Genomic DNA, 23319 nt, shown 5'->3' with positions numbered 1-23319 from the left:
TTGAGATGATTCATGCTCTCTGGAATGAAGGGCAGCAGCACAGCTTTGCTTGAGCAGAGATATTCATGGGAGCAGGAAAAACAGAGCAAGCACTCTGCTGGGAAAAGCTGCTGAAGGTTGTTCTTGGTAGCTGTTGAAGAGGAAGAACATTACTGAAAGAGGGGGTAGGGCAGCCCAGAGAAGAGACTGGAAGGTGCCTGGGCCAAACAAGATCTTTTGAACTGCTAGTCAACAAAAACAAAACTTGTGAAATAAAGCAGCCCAAAATCAAAACATGTAATTAGCAATTTTAGCAATTCTTGGGGCTTCTCGGAATATGGCACAAAAATGGACAAGGCAAAGACAAGATGCAGTATAACATTTAAGTAACTAGTCAATATACATAAAAATATACGAACTATGCTTCTGGAAAGGCAAGAAATGCTCTCCACATATAGGCTATGCACACTAAATGGAATAGAACCTCAAAACACCTTTAGCAATATTGATAGATTCTACATTTTTCTTAAAAACACAAGAGACACTTCAGTGCTTTACTCAAAACATTACTCCAAAAATGTACAAATAAACAATCAAGTATTCTAAAAGCATTTGGAAAGCATTCTGAAGTTTTTAATAATCCCCTCAGGATGTCACAGTTCCTAAGGAAAACTTAGATTATTTTCCAGAAGTTTGATTATGGAAAGAAACCTGCTGATATGAAACTAGAGAACAACTGTAGATTTAAGGGTGCTGATGTAATTTTTCCACAGAAAGCAGCTGAGCTCTGTGGAAAGCAGTGTCAGGTTAGAATGTTATGCTGCTTCAAGAAGCTCCTGCATGCTTCAAACCCCACTGCAGAATGTTCTTGCACTGCACTGATGAGATGGTGACTCTCACTGCACAGCTGTACAGATGCTGAGCCTTCTCAAGCCAGGATAACCATATGTCAAACTTCTGTGGTTTTGCCACTTGGTATTTTGGGTGTATGCCTTCATTTGTGATAATAAATATCAGGCCACAGACTAATGTCTCCTCGGATATCTAATATGTTTAACACTCAAAACAGCTTGAAAATCTAAACATTTCTGCTGTTAGCTTTGAGTTCTCCTGGAAAAATTATGCTACAATATATACCAGATGAATAGGCTAGGGATGAGACAATGATTGCCAGTTGTTGGGATGGGCTTCTCTGCCATTTTGTACCCAGATTTTTAATCTTGCAGCATACACAAAGTTCAAACAATGCCTTTGTTAGGAAAATCTAAATCCTACTGTACATTTCCATGCTGAAGACTGAAAATTTCAAAGTTGCTCCTAATCATATCTTGCCTGTAAGCAGGTACAAAGAAAGGTTTGTCTGTAAGGCACCTGTAGAAATAGACAGAACAGTACAATGCATTTTAACTATCAATTAATAGGCCCCAAGGCTTTTTCTTCACATAGCAAATGGGGAAATGGGATAGCAAAGTTAAACAAATGACACAGCATCAGTCAGTCAGTAACAGTAAAAGCAGCAAAATTCAACCCCAGCCTCTCATTTTCAATTATCATCACACAATTCCTTCTGTATAAAATATATTATGTGTGTTAGCCTCTGCACCTCTGCAACCAGCAACTATTGAGAAATTGCTGTAGCTTAAACAAAGGCAATTGTGTTACCCTGAGAGATGACTTCCAAATTTGTTATTGTCATGGCCCACACCTAAGAGGAAGGGCTCTGGTTTGACCCTTTGCAGAGGAATTAGCATTAGAGCTGACTAAACCCACAGGATGAATCTTGGGGCTCTGGCTCCTCACTGAAAAAGGCCAGAACACCACAACTGCAAATGAAGCAACACTGAGCACAACTTTCTGTGGTATTGCTACAAAAGCTCTCCCTCCCCAATAAAACCAATGGCAATGACTGTCCTTTCCTCTCCTACCAGAGTCTTAGCTTATGCAATCTCAGACTTGCCATGGAAAAAACATATTATACACACACATATATAAATACTAAACTGTATCAGTAGGGTCAAGTCTCTCTCTTTACAATTCTGTTTCCAGAGTTGTCTCCAATCAAACTAATGCTCCAAGACCAGAACTATCACATTAATGGTTACTTTCCTTTATTATCTACAGAACCTTTTCTGGCCAAAGTAGTAAAGACTCTATAGGAGCCTGATAACTTTACAAGGTGATTTCTGTGTTTATTGTAAGCTCATTTCTATTGCAAATTGCAACAACTTTTCAAAGTGCAGCAGTGATTTGGAAATGCAGGCACACTAATACATCAATTGCCATGACTAATGTATAAACTTTTAATGACCTTGGCAAAATCTATCTTTCATTGGGCAAGTGCCACTATTTTGACTGTACAAAATGTTTTGGAAATATGTTGAAAATTATACTTGTTTTGGAAAATATTTCAGGATTTCAGTATAGCAAATGGAGCTATATTAAATAAAAGTTTGACATGGAGGAGAAAACACTCCAAGGTTGTGTAAGTCTTTTTTTTTTCCTTTAAAAGAGTTATCCTCCAAGTGTTGTACATTCACAGAATGCTGACTTTTTATCCAAGGAAACTTAAGAAGATAAAACATTATCTTGAATAGTTTTCAGTTTCATTTAGTCACTGTCATCTTCTTGTTTCAGAGCACCTCCTTCTTCACTGTTGCCCTCTCCATCACTCTCCTTGTCCCAGTCCTTCATAGATGCTCCCATCATGAAGTCATCACGCAGTATATTCCATTCTGGACCCTCTTCAGACTTCACTTCACCCTGAATGTTTGAGGGGAAGAGAAGAATAGAGGAAAGAGATAAATGTGAAAGGCAGTGAAAGATGCAAGGTCTCCATGCAATCAAAATAACACCTCCTAAAATCAGGAGACTGAGGGCCAGCTCTTTGTGCAAATGGTACAGAAACACCCAGAACAACCAAAAATGACTTGATGCTAAAATGCAAACTTGTTTTAACCAACCAATAAAAGAAGTATAGAAACAAAACAATTACTGCTCATGGATGAAACAGTCAACCCTGGGCATAGGTTCCTTTATTAAAATCTTTCTTGGCAATCAGAATGGATTCATGATATCATTTATTAACCCCCAGGTGTTGCTTCATTAGAACACTTCTTGGCACATTTCTAAAACACAAATATGGATTTAATAAAGGCTTAACCCCCCCCTTCCAATTTAATATTTAACATATTCAGTGATACGTGAACCAAATCACCTTTATGTGAATTATTACCTCACTACCTGTGCTTGTCATATGGTCCAAAGCTGCCTCTAAAAGAAACAAAGTTGATCTGCTCTTAGCAAGCCAACAAGCCCTTACTGCACATTTCCCAGCTGCTGGCAGTGGGTAAGCTGGAGGCACGGTGTGAACAGCAGAGCAAAGGGCAGGAGCTCTGAGCAGAGCTCACTCACAGATCCCAGGTGACTGATCCCGTGGGCAGGGCAACAGCCCCATCCTGTGGCTACACTTCCAAACGGCAGCTGCAAGCTCTGCCTGCATCCCTGCCGCAGGAAAATGTGCTCCAAGGACTGAGGAAGGATTCATTTCAGTGCTCATGCCTCAGCAGCAAACACTTGTGAGGAACAACGTCACTCAGTGCCCAGCAGGCAAGCAAAAAACTTGGAATTAGGGGCACTGAAAACACTCCCTGGCAGACAAGATCTGCCCACTGGATGCAAAACCTTCAGTTAATGTTAATCACCACAGACATCTATCTATGTCTCTTCCCTGTTATGCACTTGGGAATGTGATGCCACTGCTTATTGAAGCTGAAGCCTGTGGGAATCAATCTTTGGGACAGAGCAGCATAGAGAATGTGACTGAAGGAGAGGAGAGAAATGAAGAATGTGGGTCCATTACTGTAAATAAAACACATTACTGTAAATAAATCACACCATCAGGAGTTAGCTGAGTGCAAAACGTCTGCCAAACAAGGTATGTGTTTTTAATAGGTAATCAAAGCAGAAATGCTACATGTGTCCTCTGCAGTTCCTTATGAAACACTGCCCTCAAAAAAACAGGATAACAACACTTAACACTTTCTCTCCCAAAAGGAATTTCCCAGGGCCCAGCTCAAAAAAAGAGAAACTCCACAGCTGATCCTTAAGTTGTTTGCACTGGATTTTGGTTTAGGGTTTGCTTTTGTGTCTTCACAGATGCTCCCATCCAACAATTCCCCTCTTCCCAAGGATTGTGCTTCATAACCACCTTCCATTCTTGCAACAATTTGCCCCAAGTGCTACAACCAGTAAACCTAAAAATCATCTCAGGAAGGGCAATTGATCACCTGGAATTAAAGAGCTACAGACAAGGCAGGTGCCTAGGCAGACCTTAAAATATTCACCTGGGAATCATCTGTATTATTACAATAGTGCAAACACAGATAGTCTGTTCTGGGATGCAAGGAGAGGGTAACTATTGTTTTCTCCTTTTTAACTGTATTGCAGTTGATATCTTTGCCTTTGCAAAGTAGAGAATAGTTTAAAAAAATGCACAAAGATCTCCAAGTTGGTTTTTTTTAATCTCAGATCTTTGATAAATCACTATTTGAACAGTGAAATTTAAGAGAGTTGAATCTGAAATACTTAAATGGAAATAAATCTTAAATACTTAAATCCCATCTATTTTACAAAGCAATCAACATTTTTTTATTTCAACAATAAATTCAACAGAATTCCTTTTTTTCCCAGATGTGCAGAATTGTTTTAGGGGGGGTTATTTTGTTTTGCTTTTTAAACAGCATAGAAGGAATAGATTATTATCAGCAATGACAGTTGCAAGCTCAGGGTTTGAAAAGCTCAATCCTCAAATTCATCACAAGCTACTATTCAGCAACCATTAGCCCTTCTTTCTGGCTATGTCAAGTGAACAACAGGACAAAAGAAGGACTCTAACAAAAGAGGGATGCTGATCCTCCATAGCATTACCCATTATGTAAAGCACCACAAAGGCCTGAATAGAGTTTTACAACAAGCCTAAAGGAGAAAGACAGAGGTAGCATGTTCATGCCTCAAAGATGAAGATTAAATGCTTGAAAGCAAATATTTAATCAATTTTAAGCATGCTTCCAAGTGAAGAAAATGTCTTGTTTAGTATCTTCATTCCTAACTCATTTACTATTCTATTTTCCCCTCAGAATAAAACTCTCCAAATCTACTGCATCACAAAACATTCCCAAAGTCTTAAGAAAATATGCAGCAAGAGTATTTGTATAATTAACAATTAGTTGAACTGTAACATCACTTCCCAACTTGCTTTATGTAAGAATGTTAATACAGTTGGATTTTCAATGCCATAATCTAGTTTCATCTAAATAAAACAAAACTGATTCTTGGCACGTGGAAAATAAACCAGCTTTCAATCTACACAAATGCTTTTGAACTCCCAGTCAGCTGTTCATGCACATCCCACTACAACCCTGAAGTCCCCTTTGAACATCCCCAAATGAAAACAAAGCAGGCTATATAAACAAAAGAGTATAATGCTATATAATGTGAATTCTTCAATAAGGCAGGGAGTGAAAAATTCTCATGTTGCTTATTTTCCTCTTCTCTTTAATATGTTGGAATTGGGTTTTCTTTGCCAGAAGAGTGTGACAACCTATTTCTAAAGGTCTGAGAGGCAGCAATTACTAAAATACCTCAAGAGTCACTGGTGTTTTACTAATTGCTGGTGACGAACTTGTTATCATGAGCTGAAATAAGGCAGACCAAAGCACAAACTGTGGTTACTCTAGTGCTGATACCTGCTCTGATGGATTCATAGTCCAGTTGAAAAGAGTTCATATAAATAAAAAAAACCCAGAAAACTTTGCCTACTTGCTGGGCTATCACAGCATTAGCTGAAGATTCACACAAGTAGGGCTCTGTAGTGGGGACATAGTTCCTGAGCTAATCCTGCTTTGAAGACATACTCTAAAATCTGCACCAGGACAAGATGAACTGACATTCTTGGCCAAGTCCTAATAAAACCACCAAACAAAGCTCCAAACTAAGCTCCAACAAAGCTTAGTTCTGTCACATAGAACAAGCAGCTGACCCTTGCAGGATCCAGGCTGGAACTGCCTCCTGGATGCTTTTAAAGGAATTGGGCTATGAAAGACTCATGGTAGCAGCAGCTATATGATCAAGTTAGAAATCTCCCTGTTTTGTTCATTTCTTTACAACAGAAGGGCTACAAAATTTTCTCCTGGTAAATGCAAGACAGTATCTTCAACCGAGACCTGCCAAACTCAGCACTGGAGCTGTGGCAGGCAGCACTGACACCCAGGTGTGGGATCAATCCTCTCTGAAGCAGGACTTTTCAGAACCTTATGCTCAAGCAGACCTAAGTCCACAGTGCTTACTGGTAAGTAATGGCATTAAAAGACATGCCTTGAAATCAGACAACAGACAGCATTTCACTCCATGTCCACCAGCCTGAGTACACTCCAACTTGTGCATCTGCAAAGCAGCAAACACACCTAGAGCACCATGGAGATTCCCCAAGAGCTGTGTCCAGAAGACAGGAACTCCAGGGTTTGAACAAAGGAACATTCTTCAGACCTAGGGACTGCAATCAGCACACTGGATCCCCCTGCCTTTGCTCTGTGTATAAGATGAAATGCCAGAGCTTGCAGGGGCATCTCTCTTTACCATCACATACAATAAATGTTTATTTGTACCTGTCAGGGGAGGAATTTCTAACATAAATATCTCTCAAGCAACAACTTTAAGCACTGAGAAAACAATTCTAACGTGTCTAATTAATCTGAACTGTCTCCCCAGGTTCCTCTGTTTTGCCCAATACAAACATTTAAGACCTTGAGACACAGCAAAGCTTTTGTCATGACGAAGAAGTTAAAAAGTGTGACTGCCAGAACACATTCTCACATACATCTGACAATTACCTTCCCTGTCAGCCTGCATCTTGCTCTGAATGACTGCTTCTATTCTGGCTCTCATCTCTGAGCAAGTCCAGGTAAACTGAGCTCCAAAAACTCCAAACAAACAGCACAGGCATACACTGAGTTCTGTTAAATCTTAATAATAATAATAATACCTCCACTTGGCAGAAGAGGGGGAGGGAATGAAAAACAAAGAACACCAGCATAATAATTTCTCCTGAGTTCATTTTCAGCAATGTGCAAGCTCACAGGCTAAGAAAATAAATTTGCTTCAGGCTGAGAAGAAATGAAAAAAACTGCAGCCAAAATATCTAAAGCAGAAATATAAGCAGAAAACAAAATGTAATGATCAAACTTGGGTTTAATCATTAGTGCTGCCTGCAACTTTATCTGATTTGAACTGCAGCAAGACCTTGACTCTAAGAAAGGCTCCTACATAAGCCTGATCCCAAACAGCCAAAACCCCACAAATCTGCAAACTGAGAATACAACCTGCACCACCATTATCTTGAACTTCTGTGAATTCTCACAGCAACTCACTCTGGGAAGCATTTTCAAGCTTGCAGAACATGTGAGCTGCACAACAGGAATCTATTCTGCTGCAGTATAATTCTGCACAAATTCCTTAGGGTGAGAGTTAATCAATACCCATTTGCATTCTCTCTCTGAATGAGAAATTAGAGCAACTGAACTAAACTGCCCTGGTTTACTTGAAGTGACACCACACTGTGGGTATCAACAGCTCTCTCATACACAACAGAATCTGCTCTGGCAGTTGTAGTAAATAAATCTAAGAATGAAACTTTTTTACAGCATGTTTTGAGACCTGCTGTTCCTGTTCCAAGCTTCTCTGAAAGTAACACACTAGAATTATTACTACAAGCACAACAAACAGTGATTTTCCTTTTGAGCACAGCCAGAAGACCACCCAGAGCTTAACGACCTGCACGAGGAATCTCCCCATCCTCACATCCTCCTCTAGGGTTTACTATAACTGGGGATGTGTGAATGAGAAGGAATGCTTTGGGTTGGCATGCAGAGGCTTAAACATGGCCCAACTTTAGAGGGGTCAGAACTCAATTACAGAATTTCTAAACACAAGCACTGATCTGGGCCTAAGCAAAGAAGAAAATTCATAAGCATCGCTATTAAATGCTCAGTTGCAAAGAAGAATCTTAAAAAAATTCTCATGAGAGAACAGATTTCCTCAGACTTGGTTCACCAGAAACCTCATAAGTTATTATTTCTCTCAGAAAAAGCAAAAATATTTTAAGAATTCAAGCTTACCAGAGGGCCCTTCTGCACACAGGACATTCTGGAACTCCTCAGCCATCTCAGAAACCCCTGTGCTGCACAGGGAATTCCACCACTTGTTGCTGCAAGACGTGTTTGGCCATACTGGCATCAAGACTCCCTTCCCATGTTTTAATGAGCATGATGTATAGCATGGGCATGCTACACCAGGAGTGCTCACAACAATAAAAACACCTGAAAACAACTCACCCGACAAAACAATCCAGTAGTTAAGTTACAACACAGGCATGAATTGTTACCTTTACCCATATAGGCAGTTCTCCTTGTGGAATACACTGTAATTTGTAACTCCCCTTCTTTTAAAATACAAGGCAAAACGACAATGTTGCAAATATAAAGTAATGAGAACTGCCAGGAGGAAACACTCCACTAACATAAAGAAAGAAAAGGTCCACCAATAAGTAGGTACACCAAGCAAAGATTAGTTCAGAGTAGATTGCAAGTTATTACAGAAAAGTTATCTGGAAAGATAGGAATAGATTCATACATTTCCTGTATGAGATTCTCATGCAACACATCAGTGCAGAAAGTTCATAGACTCTCTTTTTAACAATAAATTATCAGCTTGCAAATTTTTGGATAATATGAATATCACTCAAATTATTTCCAACAAATTATGCTAAAATCATCCACTGTTTTTCATTATGATTCAGCAAGAGGCATAATGGAGTGAGTCCCAAAAGGTTGTTTCAAACAATAAAGGCTACAGTAAAGACCATGCCCATCTCTTCCAGCACTTCAGAAATCATCTCACTGAACAGCTGATGAGAAAGAAGTGGGGCAAGTAAAAAACCTTCTCTTCCCAACTCAGGATTTCCACTTCTGAGTTCCAGAAGAAGTATAAGGATCCAAAAAACTTTGAGGTAGGAGGATGAAAAAAAACAACCCAAAACAGAGCCTACAAGAAACTAACCTTTGTGCAATTTTATTACTAAATATGAAACAATGACATTTTCATGTTTGCCAAGCAGCTTGTCTGATTTCACCTACCTACAGTCATTGCCTTTGGTTTTACTTCAATGGTTTTGCAACATACCCTAGAGGTCTCCAAATTCAAATTTCTCTGATTTTATATCCCTGTAATTTCCCTCATGCTGCCACGTGTGAGTGGCAAGCTCATTAAGGAACAGATCATGCCCCTCAACACTCCCAGGCTGCTTTCTAAAAGCAGTTTAAATCTGCTGAAGGAAGATGTAAACTGCCTAGGATGCCAATCCCTTACCTTAAAGATCTGGCTACCCTTTCTCTGCATTTCTGACAGTTCCATCTCCCTCTATGTTTCTGTATTGGTTTTCCCAACAGCTGCAGGTGGAGAAGAAATGACACAGACCACCTGCAGAACACAGTCCAAAGTTCAGCAGCAAACCAAAAAGAGGTCAGACCTTTCCAAGAGGCAGTTTTAGTATAATTTGAAATACTACCAGGTTTTAAAAAGTACATTTTCTAATCTTTCAGTAAATTTCAGAAACACTCATCAAAAACTGGCTGGGATTTCCCATAGTACTGAAACTGAACTCAGCAACCCTCTAACCATTGCAAGCTGGAAGCAGTTTGACCCACCACTCCTGAAGTCTATCTACCAAGAAAAACAGATGAGTAGGTACCCACAGAGGTCATTTGTAACACACACACTCTGGAAATCACAACATTTTATACCTTAATAAAACTTCAAAGTAAAGAAATCACTTTTCATGATAATCTCCAATAGCAAATGCTCAGATGGGGGGGAAACAAACTTACTCAGATAGACAAGCTCCACCCAAACCTCCTTACTTCCAGAGAACATTTTTCTATAAAACTTTTATAAAATGTTTAGATGTATTTTTCTCTAAGTACACTGCCCTGCCTATAAGAGTTATGAACAAAGCCAAAAGTGGAGAGCTGCTTTTATAAGGCTTCCAACTTGATTTACCAGATAAAAGTCTAATAGGATTTGACTCTTTGTGCTTTGTATACTCACAGGAAGATCAAAAGAAGATGTATGCCACAAGTTTTTTAAAATGTGGTTGTTTTAGACAAAGTTTTACTGAAAAAAAAAAGCCTTACAACATCTTCTGGGAAAACAGAACACCATCATAGTATCCTGTGCACTAATAAACAAATAGCAAGGCAAGTTACTCTCAAATCTGACAGATGGAGCTGTCTCAGCATTGCCTGACATTTCAATCACAAGTCCCTGTTTATATTCACTAAAAAATTTGCCAAACTTCAACTGCTTCATGCTGAAGGATTTTGCAATGCCTCAAATATAACCACTTCATTCCTTTTCACAGAAAGACAAACTCAAGATATTTTGTCTTCAGCTCTAAGGAAGAAAAGAGACATTTTCTACAGGAACCCATTAAAACCTTGCATCATTCATTCTTTTTAAACTTAAAAATCAGTTAAGGATATGTTTTGGAGCTGGCTACATATCTTTGCTATCTCCATGAACATTTGCCTGGATTTGGACAAGTTATAAACATCTGGAAGACTGCCCTCCCCAAACCACAGGTCACCACCTCAGTAGATCCAATAGGCATTTAGCATCCAAATTCTCTTAAGATAGCTGTCCTCACTGATCACACACTATCTGCATCTTAGCAGGCAGCATTCAGCTGCACTGTGAGTGACTCATGATGACATATGATTTTCCCTTCCTGATTTCTGATCAAATATCTGAAAAAGAGGATAGAAAGGGATATCTGAGTATAAAACCACAGGAAAAAGAGTAAACCTAGTAAAATACTGCCCTTTACATGACCCTTAATTGTCTTATGTGGAGTTGAATTTACAGTGTCAAGTTCTTGACATCTAATGAATCAAATTTAAATACTGAAATGTTGGCAAATTTCAATGACAAAGCCCTAGATACCCATGTTAACATAGATGTGCATTACCTGCTATGACAATAATCAGGGAACTGGGCTTGCACTTTTTAAAAACCTAATCCTGTTGATGACCCAAACTCTCTAAGTGAAATCAACTTCTAAACAGATTTAAAGTAAGAATGTTACCATCAAACAACCTCTAATGCACACAACAACCCTTTATCTTAAAGAACATAAGGAATATAGGATATAGCAAACTGGTGACAAGCTGCACTGCATTTATCCCTAAGGATATTCCTAAGAATACAGCATACAATTAGTTGTCAGCAACTTTCTGGTACAAAACCAAAAAACTTCATTAAAAGCATCAGTTCCATACATATATGGGGTGACCTTCAAAAGAATTGGGAAAACAGATACAAATGCAGTATCCAAAGGAGTTGAAATGTAAAGTTTTTGTGTATGTGATGGGAAGACATTTATTAAAACTAGGAGAATACATCTACTCTGGTTACAGCTGAACTAAATTAATACTTGGCTGCCCCCTCAAATCTGCTAGAGTACATGCATGTCTGGTTACTCCTTCAATTAGGTCTGTAAAACCAGCACACAACAGCTGTAGTAATAAACTTCTGCTACTCTGCAATGCCATTATCACCTAAGGAAGTTTCCTGATAAGATTAAAAGAGGTGTTGATACAGCTTACCAAATTTCCAGAAGTCATCTCTGCCTTCATCCACACTTCAGGAACAATTTCCTAATGCAGGCTGAAGCAACTGTTCAGACTATTGTCACTCCAAAGAAGTATATGAATGAAAACAATTTCTCACCCTCCCCATTTCTACACTGTGGAAGCAGTGGAAAGAAACAGACCATGCTGATGGCCAGTACTCAACAAGCTGCAGGGAAAAGGAGGAAGTCACTCTCAGTTTTTAAACTGATGTGACTTTTAAAGCTGGAAACCAGATTTAAACCCCCATTTAGCTTAAAAAATGAAAGTCCCCATGCCAATCCTTGTATCCCAGCAAGAACAGCAAAGTTGGAAGCACTTTGAAAGTATTCCTCCTGCCCTTGAACAATCTTCAAACTACTGCTTAAAATGAAGTCTTATAAACAGAAGAAAAATCTATAGTAAGCCTGACTCTAATCACTATCCTTACAAATTACTTACCAGATATCTGGAGCATTTATAAAATATGCTTGAAGTAGGAGGAACTTTTCTGGAAAAGCATTTTAATTCCCATATGAGCAATATCTGATATGAAATAGCACTTGTATTCTTCTCCACTCATCTTCCTTTCCATCAATAAATTATTTTGGAAGAGGTATTATTTTGAGACCCACACACCAATTTTTTCCAGATGCCATCACAACACAGGAAGCAAATTGTACCTGTGGGTCATGTAGTCACCCTAGCTCACAGAAGGATTACCTTGCAGAATTTGGATCATGGTTACTGAAGTAATCAGGAAATCCTGCTCTTACTGTCACCACTGAAATGCTCTGCAACAGATCTGTAAGAAAGCTTACAAGTTGAGGCAAAATCATGCTACAAAGTCCTAATTAAAAATGAAAGGTTCATGAGTGCTTGGCATAAAGAGTATCTGTAACTTCCATTGTCAAGCCAGTTGTTTACTTGTCACTAAAAAATGTTTTACCACAGTAAAATAGTTTACAGGGGGCAGCACAAATGACAAGAGAAAAGTCAAAATTAAATTGTCACTAACACAGCAAGTGAGGAGTGACATTTCCTTGTTTTCTTACAATTAAGATTTCAAGACCTCAAGTAGTTCACTACATCAGCCAACATATCTGTGCAACTCAGAGAACAGAAACTTCACTCAACCCTGGAAGCAAAGGTACTTCCTCAGAACACCCTGAAATTTATTAAGGACCTAAAGAAAACAAAATGCTCCTACAAGGAATCCTTTACTGCCACTACCTACTTTTGTATTAATTCTATAGACATAGAAATGGTTTCAGCCTCCAGGCCTGAAAGAACAGCATTTCTGATACAGACCCTTTCTAAATCTATAGTTTAATAATGTACTTGTAGTGTCTTACTGGAAGATATGACCAACACATCCTGAAATGAAAAGCTGGTGTGTAAGGATTGTGTTGAACAAAACTGAATACTCTCATATCTGCCACTAAAAGATTCCTAGAAAAACCCAACCCAAAAATTAAAAAAAAAAAACCACCAGCCCATCTGAACAAAAATTAGTGGGATTTTAATTTTTTTTAATTACTAAATTTTTCTCCCACATCTCAAGGCTTCAGACAAGGTGGTGAGGGGAGAGAAATTACATGACCTTATCCAGAGGCAAGCATCATGCACAGTAACTTGGCAAAAAACAGGAAAAAATATTACACAAGTCAGCTGGCTCAGCAAGGATTAAGAAATACCTTGATAAACAGCAAATGATATGAAAGGCAAAGCTTTTGGCTCCAGCTCAGAAAAGTAATTACTCCCAGCTGGGCACACAGAACTCCAAGAAGGGCTTCAGTTTCACAAGAAGGGCACAGGAAAACTTACACAGCCTTACAGTTTTTCTTTCATAGTTATTTTGGTAGGTATATGCCAAGTAACATCTAAGCCAGTGGCTAAAAGTAAACAATGTTTTAAAAGTGAACAATGTTTTAGGTGGGGCACAGATTACCTGTCATTCCCAAATAGAGAACAGAATTTTAAAAGTGATCGTGCTACTTGGAAATCACACTGCTGCAGATGGGCCCTTACAGAGCATTTATTTTTTTCACACATAAATATACTTGGCTAAATAGTCAATCAACAGAGTTTTATAAGGAGTTTCTTCAGCAAGCCTTGACACTTGAAAGAAATTGGAAATTGCCAAACTTTCAAAAATATGAACCAAATATTGCATTCAAAAACTCCTGCAGAGCAAGAAAATGCTTTTGCCCATTTTCAAAATACAGTCAAGTCTCATGGCATAGCACGAGGTTTGAGTCAAAAAAAGGTTTGCTTTCACTGGTAAAACTTTTTTCTGCTATTTTTCCTGCTGACTGCTTGTTTTATGTGGGTGGGGTAGTGTTTTTATTGTTCTGGACTGCCTTTTAATTGATGGCAGAGTGCCTGGATTTTGGGATTGGCATCTCTTCCATTGTTTTTGCTGAGATAAATAAATGTATCTCCCCCCCCCCCCTTTTTTAAAAATGAATACACTCTATACCCTTGACTGCTAAAAACAAGCCCACAAAACAAACAAACAAAAGCTTTCAGATGGCACAAACAATCTGCTGAAATCCTGCTGCAAGGAATTTATTACCAAAAAGCCTCATTCAGGCTTCCTACCCTCTGAAACACCCTCAAAGACCAAGAAGCAGAGATACAGCAGTGGAGGCCAGCAGAACTGTTCAGTGGCTAAATATTTGTGTAATTCTGAGAAGGAGAATGAAGAGCAGATTTTGGCCTCAACCTCAAGCCTCAACAACTACCAGGAAGGGAGCTTGCTAAATGAGTAAGATACGTTCTCAAGAGAAAAAAAGGCAGATTAGGAACAGCTTGAAAAGGAGTTATTGAAGAGTTTGGTTCAGTATTAAATTGAATGGAGAGTCACTGAAGCAAAGGCAACAAGGGAGAGAGGAAGGGGGTGGCCTGTCTAGGTTGACATGCAATTAAGAAACCTAATCAAAAACCCAAATCCCACCCCAGCTTTTGTGCACAAGCAATGTGAAAGCAGCACCTACATTAATAATCAAATCCAACACTGACCAGCCAACATCTAAAGCATCTCCAGAGGTCTTGAATGGAAATATGCTGTTACTGATGCTGCCAAAACAAAACTTTTTTTAGTATAGAAACATTTGCAATCTGTGTTTTCTGACCCAGTAATTAAAATATTACCCTGCTACAATGTGATACAAAACAAAGGTCCTAGTTCTTGCTCAGCTATTGATTCAAAGCTGACTACAATAGTAGTTGGCAGTGCCATTGTTCCAATATTCTGCTATTCCAAGGGAGGAAAAACAAACAAACAAACCAAAAAAAGAGAACCACACACATACACATGCTCCCCCACCCGAACAAGCAAGCTGGAATTATTTAAGGAGAAATAAAGTGTCAGCACCAAGCTAAATTGTTCTCATTATCCAAAGAATTTAAAAAATACTTTAATATTGCACTTGCATGAAAATTGTATGAGCAGCCCATGCCAGGCAGTGTTTCAGCATGTTCCCCAAGTGCACACAAACAAAAAACATATGACAAACTGTTGTCTCCCAACTGATTAAAGTATTTCTTCCTGGCATGGAAAAGCACTTAGTTAACTGCAGTGTGTCTGTGCCAACTGCAGTATTCCACCCACCATCAAGCACAGAGTTCAAACCTGAACACAATATGCTTCAAAAACGTGCAGCTCCTGAAATATGAGAAAGAGTGTCTGAGCAACTTGTTTTCAACCCTGAGCTACTTGGTGAGCTGAAAGAACTGATGAAGCTGGACAAATCCAACTACACTGTGTCTCAAATATATTTGGAAAAAGTGGAATGTATTTCTTTCCAAAACATCACAAGAGCAAGGAAGCCACACCAGCCCAATGCACAGAGAATCAGAGAAACAAAAGCCTACATATAAGGTTTAATGCATCTCTGTTTCTTTCTGTTGTGGTATTCAATTTGTGTGGCAAATCCTTCAGTTTCAGATGCCACAATCACCCAAAGGAAGTGAGTTTGACATGACCAAACTGTGGGGACACACAAGTAGTACAGTCTAATACACCCTGTAAGATGAGCAGCCTCCTGGTCTTTAACAATTTCAAGGAGCTAGCTATTATTGGCCAAATTCCAAATGTCACAACCCACCATAATCTAGCAGTTTGTTCCACACCCGGTACAAAATCCAGGATAAAATCCAGTGTTTCATAATATTTTTTTAAACACACAACTAAACCAAGTTATTTGCATAGAAGGCTCAATGTCTTAACAGAAGAGCTTCCAGAGCTGCAAGTATCAAAACATCCCAGCCATCCCATGTTTATGAAGAGCAGACACATTAAAAGAGAGTCATTATATTGAGTAGGTACCTTGTAAGCAATTTTCCTCACAGATGAAGCTTACCTGTTTACTTTTTGTGGCCTTCTCAGCAAGATTCTTGCCCCCTTTAGCCCCATCCACGCTCCTTAAAACATCAATGAAATCTCTTTTTGAAACAGAAGACATCAGTTTAGCACGCTTCCTCTCAGAGCCCCCAACTTTCTTCATCTCCTCTTCCATTGTCTTCTGGTGCATCCTGACAGCATTGAATAATTGTACAACACCTCTGGAACAGGGGGAAAGACAACAAAGCCAATTTTTAAACTCAAGTTCCTTTTACAGAAATGAACCAGCCACTAAAGCTGATCAGTGTAGATGCTGGGTGGCTTCTAGCTCCCCAAAACGGCTACCTGGAACCTCAATTCCATTAAGAAGTAATATTCATTACAACATAAAAGACTTTCAATTTTTACTTCTCCTTCATACTTATTGCTAGGAATCAGTAACAAACAAATCTACAAATAACTATTCAGACTCTGAAGTAAGCCTGGTAACATGGTACTGAGATCAGTTCCATCCTTGGGAGCATGTTATTTGTCCTAAAATCAGCTATTAAATTACTCAGGCAAGTTTCTTAATGGCAGCTGAAGCTCGTGGATAAGGCAGAAGAATGAGTAAGGAGACATAAACAGGCAGCACATTAAAATGTTCAACTATGTTGAACACACAAAATGTTCTGTGACACCAAACTACCACAATGTGAACAGGCAGATGAACTTCACAGCCACAGAGCAGGTGAATCCTCTGTAGAGAAGCAAAAAACCAGAACAGTAGAAACAACTGCTCTGCATTTTTAAGGCATTAAATTAACAAAATTAGGGGATCCAACAAAGCACTTCTGTTAAGCAAACGTTAGATTCCCATCTAAATTTTTACTCTTTCATAAAGCTTCTGAAATCTTTTGTTGAACTTGATACTGTACAATGCAGACCTGTCTATAAATCTCTAACTCCTGCTAGTCACTTCTTAAGAGTTCAGTCTGATTGGAAACAGATTACCTGCACAGGCCTCTTCCTCCTCTTTTTGATACACATATATTTAAGGAAAGCATTCAGAAAAACTTTTACCTTGTGGCAATTCTCTGAAGATTTCTTTCCTTTTCTCGGTCTTTGACAACATCTGGCTTCACTCGGCACATCATTTCCCATTCCCGCTTTTTATCGAGCTGCATTATAAATATTGTTATGTGAAACAACATGGACATTTGGGAATGCAGCATGATCTGACAGAGTATGCAGCAGGAGGAAAAAAGGGTATATGCAAAGGTAAATTTGGTTGAAAGCAAAAGGAGCTCCAATATAGAGCTGGACAACAGGTCTGAGCAAGTCTCTGGCATTGGCACAACAGGAGCCACACACACATCTCAGAGAGTCATCTGCTTCCAGTAACAAAAGCCTAGGAGAAAGATGCTTTCACACCAACTGCCCTGAGCAAGGAAACCATCCAAAGATAGCCTTCAAATCCCAGACTTCACAAGCTGGGATTCTTCTTTTTCACAGAAAAATTTATGCATAATAAAATCTTGAGTCATAAAGATAGGCATGTCACATTTTGAGCCTTAGGAACTTGACTTCCCCCTACAGAATTGGTCCTGGTATGGCTTTGTGACTAAAATGACACTCAGCAAAGAGTGCAACAGGCACAGGAAGAACTCAAAGTGTCCACCAGATGACAAGTCATGTGTACAATATTGGTTTTTGTCTTTTTTTGGAAGCTCTGTTTCAAAACCAAATTGATCCACTTTTCCATTACCAGCAGACACAACACCACCAGCTTTGTTTCTGCTGCAATAGGAGACCTCTGCTTTAGGAGCAAGGTAGTGACATTTTTTCTTCCCCTCTGAACAATTTAACAGTGTTTTAGGCCTGGTGATGTTCCATTAAATTTGTTTTATGCAAGAAGTCTCTAATGGAATTTCAGAGTCCTTATCTTTATAATTCCAGGCAGACTACTATGAATTTCTGAGTTTATGACTATGTTTTGGCCTTTGATCAAAAGAACTGCCCTATCCTACCTTCCATCAGCAAGAAATCAATGAAAGGCAAATTGCTTTCAAGTTTTTCTAAAGTAAATAAGTCACTTTGAGAACACATGGCCCATCTCTGTTTTGCAGTATTCCCCCATATTCACTGGATGAGAACAGGGATTTAGGACAACATAACTGTGCAGATGCTGTACTGAAGCTCTCTGTATTTAAAAGGCAAGCCATGGCCCAACTGCAGCATGTCCCAAACTGTCAGGTGAATAACCTGGTTATCCCACTGAAACAGAACTGGTAGGATGAGACATTAGAACTATTAAGGTATTTCTAGCCTGAAGGTAAATCAATCAGAGCCTGGAATTAAAAGTTCCACTGAAGGCACAAACAAATGACTTACTTGCCAACATGGTTTTGTTTTCTTCATACTAGTTTCAGAACCAGAAGCAATTTAGGGCACTGACATGGTAATAGAAAACTCCAATCAGGAAAATGGTTGAAGGGAATAAACAGAAATGCACAACCATATCAACATTACTGCAACCTCAACCTAGACTGAGATGATTCCTTGATTTTGGAAGTCACAGTACAATTTAAAGGGAAGCAGTTTTCTTTCTCCCTCTCACTTTCTGTGGTAGAGAACTATTTCATTTTGTAATACCAACAAAGTGAATTTCACCCTAAATTAACAACACCAATTAGAAAACCAAGTTTAAAGCAGCTGCTTTCACCCCTCAAAAAATAAAACACCTTAAGCTGACAGACTGGAACACTCCTGCTGCCAAAGTTCAGCCTGCCTGATGACCCAGAAGAAGCAGTATGGGAAAAAACTTTACACAGCATGATTGGAAAGTAAAAAAAAATTAAGCTAATCAAGATCACTGTGAAGGAGAGACTTCAAAACTGAGAGAGCCTCAGCAGATATTTTGGGACAGTGCTCTGAGACTATATGGCATGTAGCCCATCTGACAGTCACTACACACGGAATGCTGCATCTTTTTCTCACCCTCATCTTCTTTTCTTGCTTCTCTTGTTTTTTTCTCTCTCTCTCCTTCTCCAGGCTTTTATTCTTGGCCAAGATGGTAGATTTATTCTGTGGAATCTTTTTGTTGAGCACTTTTGCCATGGCATCTGCCCATCCTGAACTTGGGCCATCTTTGGAGCTTCCTGCCTCTTCAGCCACGTTGCCAGGGGCTGCTGCTTCATCTTCATCATCACCATCCAGGGCTTCACCTCCCGAAGAGTAACTGTCTTCTGGAAGTTCTGAGCTTAACTCAGAACCTAGAGATAAAAAAAAAGAAAAAAAGAAAAAAAAAAAGGAGTATCAGGAATTGTTTCTAGTAAGAATTATTCACTCATGCCATTTGCTCCACACCTAAATGTTATCCAAGTTTAGAGTAAGGTATTACTGTAAATGTGCTGTTACAATTAATTCCTCAAGCAGGCACACATCATTATACTGAATTTATTAGAAACAATGCAGTGCAAGTTCTTGCTTATCTCAGTGATGATTTAAAGTGATTGAAAGAGGCTAGGCAAAAAGGAACAGGCAGCCTTGGATATTTATTATTGCATTATTGAATATTTTTATGTTTAGGGCTGGTAATTGTGGGGGCAAAACCTGCCTATTTTCCAGTTCAAAAAGTGTAACTTACAAATGCCTATCCACACAAATATGTGTGGATATATGTACACACTCACAGAGAAACTGCAACAGTGACATCTGGTGTTTGAGTGCAACCAACCACAGGAATTAAAGTGAAGCTGGGGGGCATTTCTTATGTGACAGCAAACCCTGCTCACAGAGAACACTGCCAGCAAAAATGAAATTACCTAAGCACAATGAACCCAGGGGAGACTGCTTTGTGAAATACAGCATCAAGACAGTCAGGCAGCTCAAAAGAAACCAGAAGTACTGAGCTTTTCTGGGATAAGTAACTGCTCAAGTTACACAAATAAAATAAAAAAAAAAACAAAGTCAAATTTCCTTACCCTATAAGCCCTTCAAAATAAAAGAAGGAACAGAAGTTACAACACGAAAGTTTGGAATTAAGCAACATTAAGATGGCTGAAAACAGCCCAATTGATGGCACAACAAACACATGAAGAATTAGTCCTCATAACTCTGTTCAGTGGGTCAAACTGCAAAAACAGAAGCCTTTACAGTGGAAATGATGAACTGGAATGAAATGGGCTGCAGGTTTAGGGTGTGCTAAAATATGCTCAGTTATTTCACATCACTTTGTAATCAAGAGCAGAGCATACACAAGGTTCTGCCACCATTAACTACTACTCCACCAGTATTTGTGCCAGATTAAATTTTAAATTAATGACCTTATATACAACTCTCAAGGCTACAAAATCAAGTGTTGAACAGAAGGAGGCTGGTTTCTGATCCCACCCAGTCCCACCAGCAAGGGAACAATTCCTCACCTGATTCACTTTCATCCATCTACCACTCTCAAACTCCTTGAAATACAAAATTTAAATTTCAAATCACAGTACTACTGAGCCAAGTGCTTTACTTTTCAAGCACTCCTACATCCCAAGAAGTACCTTTATCAACCAAACCATTAGGAGAATTAAGCCAGGAGTGCTTCACAAGATCCATTTTCCATAAAACCATGCAGGCAGCTATTAATGATATTCCTCATTAATCAACTGTCTATTTAATTACTAAGCAAATATAAACATACACTCTGTTGCCACAGTAATTCATTATTCTGCCTTCTCCATGTGCCTGTTTAAATCAGAAAAAAAAAAAAAAAACAACCAAAAAACAAACTAACAAAACAATGTAACAGCAAAACAGTGGCAGAGACCAATTTAAAACAAAACCTCTACTGCCCAGGCATGTTTGGAAGCCTGGGGAGCATTTAGTTATCCTGACGGAAATAAGTAAGAGTCTATGGTTACAAAACAAACATGGAAGAGAAACAATTACTGAATACTTGGTCATTATCAGTGTGACTTTCATTACCACCAAGGCAAAGAGTGGTATGTCATGCTACACTCAAAATAAATCATGGGGGTGTTTTCCAAGAGTCTTTACTATAAATTAGAAATTTAGAACTGGCAAATTTTCTCAATTCAGTAACTACTTAAAGGCATCCTTTCCATCCTTTAATATCCTTCTAGGTATTCACATCCATATTCTGAGTTTCAAGTAAAAAATAAATTCACACCATTGCCTGCAAAGAGCTAATTGCATCACCACATGAAAATTTACATGTAGGAACCACATCCTGATTCCTACACATAAAATAAAAAATAACATCAAATTTTCACCCCTGGGCCTTGTCCATGCTAGGATGTTGCTATTTAGCTTTTAAACAAGGAATCAACTCCTGCTTGTGACTTTTTTTACACACACAAGTCCAAACCTGAATAAAAACCAGATCAGACTTATAAAAAGGAAATTTGCAAAAGCATGTATCATTTCCTTCACATAACATCTTCCACCAATAAAATAGGAGAATAATACCAACAACACTTTGCTTTCAACAACTACAGAAAAATTAACAAGGTTTTTCACTACCAGCCATAATTTATTTTTTAATACATCAGAGTATCAGTCAACAGCATGACATAAAGAAGAGGTATTTTAAAAAGAACTTTAAACCAGATTAACTCGATCAGAAGTAGGACCTGGGGCCACATTCTGAATTGAAAAGACTGATGCCTGGCACAGATTGAATATAAAAAGTGCTAATTGTGTGTGTGTGTTGTGAAATACACACATTCATCTCTGTACTCCACTCTTTTAAAAACACTCGCTCAATGATCAAGGTGCAGACACCTAAACGCAGCAAACACTCAGCAGCGAGCTCTGAAAGAAGCTCCCATACACCGCTTCCCCTGGGGTTCAATTCTGACGCTCAACCCAAAGAAAAGCAATGCGAGCCACAGCTCCACCTGCCTGACCCTTCCCAGAATAAAGAAGAAAAGAGATGCAGTAACAGGACAGAATTAGGGAGCGATCACAACTAGTTGGGTGCACGCTCACAACGCGCCCGGCGGGGAGGAGCAGGGCAGAGCCGTGAATTAGGGGGAAATCTGGAACCAGAGCGTCCCGGGCGCTTCCTTCGGACAGAAGCAGATCCCGGTGTCGCACAGACACGGAACTCGTGCAGCTCTGCACTGTCCTTCCCCCCTCTCCCAAGAAAAAGGGCAGCGAGAGCCTTTTCGGTGGCCGAAGGGATTTAGGGAGGTGCTGTCGGTACCCCCGGCTGAGAGAGAAAAGCCCAAGGGAGCACCCAGAGCACCAGGGACTGCGGGAATGCCACCCACGGGCCCGCCGCTGGGAACACCCAGCAGGTGCCCGGGCCGGGGCTGAGCTCCCGTTCCTGGCGCCGAGCGACGCCCGCCACCGACCCACCGGCGGGCTCGCACCGGACAGAGAAGATAGGTTTCCAAGATCAAAGACGGCCCACAGCAGCGGCCGGCGATGCTTCAGAAGAAGAGAGGGGCCCACCCTTTCCCGCTCCCGTTACCGCTATCCGTGTCTGTGTCCGTGTCCGCGGCCCCGCGCCCACGTGGGTCCGCCACGGCCGCCGCCATCTTCCCCGGGGTCCGCCCAGAGCGGCGCTCCGGCCTGGCCCCCGCGCCGCCAACCCGCGTTCCGGCTCACAGAGGTTCCGGGCAGGCGGGCGGCGCTTCCGGGGCGGTGCGGCGGGATAAAGGGTCCGGCCGGGCAGGCGTAGGCCCGTGGGTAAACATGGCAGCGATAAAAATAAATTAATGCTGGATATATATAGGGTGCGAAGAGGAATTTGAAAACTCCACCGCGGTGCTGGTGTCCCTGAGAAAACTTAGCCACGCTTTCAGACATTGCTTGAAGGCTCAAAAGGATGGGCTGGAAATACTGTCAAATTCCAGCTGATGTACTGAAATCGCTTTCTCTTGCTAAATCACTTTCTCTAGCTGGTGGTATTTGTTGTTAGTGCTGGCTGGTCAAGAAGAGCAGACCATCCACCATGTGTGGTGAGAGAAATCTTAGTAACACTAATTTTCTGTCACTTCACAACCACTGAACAGGCACTCAGGTTTTAAGGCCAATTGTCACCCTGCCACTCATCCATTTACTCAATTTGATGCATCCCGGGAACAGCACCACCTATGTAGAATACCACAGCTTCAAAAGAAGCAAATCTTAGGCAACTTCTTACATAAAAGCACTCTAAACTAAATGAACCAAAATTAGTTACCAATAACTGCTGTTCTTGTAGCAATAAAACATGCTGGTGGGGGCAGAAGCTCCAGGATTCCTTGGAATTCCAAATTCCAAAGTAGAAATAACCAC

The 23319-nt window shown here is 39.9% G+C and overlaps 1 protein-coding gene across 1 annotated transcript; it reads right to left on the bottom strand.

Annotated features, from left to right (window-relative positions):
- Window positions 1–2065: 2065 nt before the first annotated feature.
- Window positions 2066–22637, bottom strand: RRP15 (ribosomal RNA processing 15 homolog). The gene is made up of 5 exons (XM_079331944.1): window positions 22511–22637; window positions 19024–19298; window positions 17107–17204; window positions 16064–16265; window positions 2066–2739 (listed from the first exon to the last, which is right to left on the bottom strand). Exons 1-5 carry the CDS (start codon window positions 22575–22577, stop codon window positions 2587–2589), a joined length of 795 nt encoding a protein of 264 aa, XP_079188070.1. The 5' UTR covers window positions 22578–22637; the 3' UTR covers window positions 2066–2586.
- Window positions 22638–23319: the final 682 nt, after the last annotated feature.

The sequence above is a fragment of the Erithacus rubecula genome (genome assembly GCF_903797595.1).
Source record: "Erithacus rubecula genome assembly, chromosome: 2".
Lineage (NCBI taxonomy): Eukaryota > Metazoa > Chordata > Aves > Passeriformes > Muscicapidae > Erithacus > Erithacus rubecula.
This window is presented reverse-complemented; position numbering and strand designations above follow the sequence as displayed.